At 35.1% G+C, this 2092-nt stretch overlaps 1 protein-coding gene across 1 annotated transcript; it reads left to right on the top strand.

Annotated features, from left to right (window-relative positions):
- The first annotated feature begins 269 nt into the window (after nt 1–269).
- Nucleotides 270–1175, top strand: LOC127240984 (cyclin-dependent kinase G-1-like). Its single transcript, XM_051259858.1, has one exon. The coding sequence runs from the start codon at nt 270–272 to the stop codon at nt 1173–1175; it is 906 nt and encodes a 301-aa protein (XP_051115815.1).
- The last annotated feature ends 917 nt before the right edge of the window (nt 1176–2092 follow it).

The raw sequence follows: 2092 nt of genomic DNA on the forward strand, positions 1-2092 counted from the left end.
TAATTATTGGACATTCCAAATAGAAAAATAGGACGTTAATTTGTGGACATGGAGTATAAAATAGAATTGAATATAATAATTTTATCTATTTCAATCTTTAAAATTATTTGTATTATAAAACTTGAATTCATAAATATACTAACCCTATAGTTTTCCCTCCAATAATATTAATATTAGAATTTGACTTTAAAATTATCAACATTATATATAGTTGCTAACACAATAGTTAATACACAAAATTTTCTTGGCTCAGGAACGATTTCTTGGCCATGGAAATGTCTCACCGTCAGCTTATGGAAATTGAATATAGCAGCGTCGATCGATACCGTCGACTATGCGTGATCAATCGTGGGGGTTTTGGCGTCGTCTACAAAGCAATCGATACTGAGACTGGAGAAACAGTAGCGATGAAGCACGAATTGGGAGGGTTGTCGAAGACATCTATTGGAGAAATTCGTATTCTTGAGTTTCTTCGTGGTCATCCTTCTTTCGTCGAACTAAAGGGAATCGCCAGAGATGGGAAGGATGGACTTTATATGGTAATGGAGTTCGTAGAAAATAATCTTAAAACGCACACGGCATCTATGACAAGGCCAATATCTACTTGCGAAGTAAAAGATTTGATGCAGCAGTTGTTGGTAGGCGTGAAATTTCTTCACGACAATGGGATGATGCATCGGGACCTCAAACCTTCAAATATTCTGGTGTCGAAAGAAGGCTTGCTGAAAATATGCGACTTTGGGCTTTCGCGAGTCTATAATTATAAGAATGGAATGCACTCACTGGGTGTCGGGACTTTATACTACACAGCACCGGAGATGATTCTCGGGCTAGAAAATTATACGTGCGCAATAGACATGTGGTCTGTGGGATGCATAATGGCCGAACTTTTTTTGAATCAAGTCATATTTAAAGGTGCATCGGAAGCTAAGCAGCTGAACGAAATCTTTAATATTCTTGGGACGGAAAATTTCAGTATACCGGGCATATATATCAAATTTGACAAACCACGTAGAAGTTTTTTGAAGTTGAAGATTGCTGCCGGGAGTCCGATTGGGGGGCCGATTCTGACGGAGCTTGGATTGGATCTTTTATACAAGTTTTTTAGTTACAATCCGACGGAGAGAATAACAGCAGGAGATGCGCTAAATCACGAATGGTTCCGAGAAAATTGATTCGTTTGAATATAGTTCGCCTATTAGCTGCGGATTGGGTAAATTGGGTGAATTGTATATGCAGCTTTTTTGAGTTTGCTGTGTAATTATTTGGTCGATGATACATCATATTGATTAATGTACTAAGGTACTTGAATAAAATTAAGTTTGTGTATATATGTTTGAATATATATATATATATATATGTAATTAGCTGTTGGGTAATTTTTTATTTTTTATTTTTTTTGGTTAATGACGTGGGAATCCGCAGTTGCTGGCTGCTACTTTAATTTGGATATACTCCCTCCGTCCATAAAAAAGTATACAATTACTAAGAAATAATAGTATTTTAATTATAGTGGGTAGTTAAAAGTAGTATAATGACATTTTTGCCCTTACTTTTTGGTGTAAAAGTAATGATGTGATGTAAAGTAGGGGTATTTGTGGAAAAAAATAAGGTATTTAATGAAATGTTTACTTTGTAATTCGACGTCCCAAAATAGAAACATGTATACTTTGTAGCTGGAGGGAGGGAGTATAATTAATGGGCGACGACAGATAATTCCAATTCAACGCGGACTGAGGAATGTCGGCTCACACGGTTATATAAAACCCCTAGCAAACTAACAGACGGTTTTGTTTTGTGTATGGATGATGGATGCATACTGTGGGTTCAGTCTTGAAATTGATTAAATAAAATAATATTTCATCCGTCTCAAAACTACAGTGCGTGTGTTTAAGAAATATTAATAGTATATTGGTAGTAGATAAAAAGTACAGGTAAAAGACTTTTTTGTCCTTGTGACTGTATTAGTGTAAAAAGTAGTGACAATTGTGTAATAATAATGAAAAAGTAAGGATAGCTTTACATATGACTATTTATGGAAATGAGACTACTGTTTTAGAACAGACAAAAATAGTAAACAAGTATTCCTTCC

Source organism: Andrographis paniculata, unplaced genomic scaffold (assembly GCF_009805555.1).
Source record: "Andrographis paniculata isolate CXL003 unplaced genomic scaffold, ASM980555v1 Contig80END, whole genome shotgun sequence".
NCBI lineage: Eukaryota > Viridiplantae > Streptophyta > Magnoliopsida > Lamiales > Acanthaceae > Andrographis > Andrographis paniculata.

Coding starts and splice junctions, on each gene's coding strand:
- LOC127240984 (XM_051259858.1), top strand. CDS start 270: ATGGAAATGTCTCACCGTCAGCTTATGGAAATTGAATATAGCAGCGTC.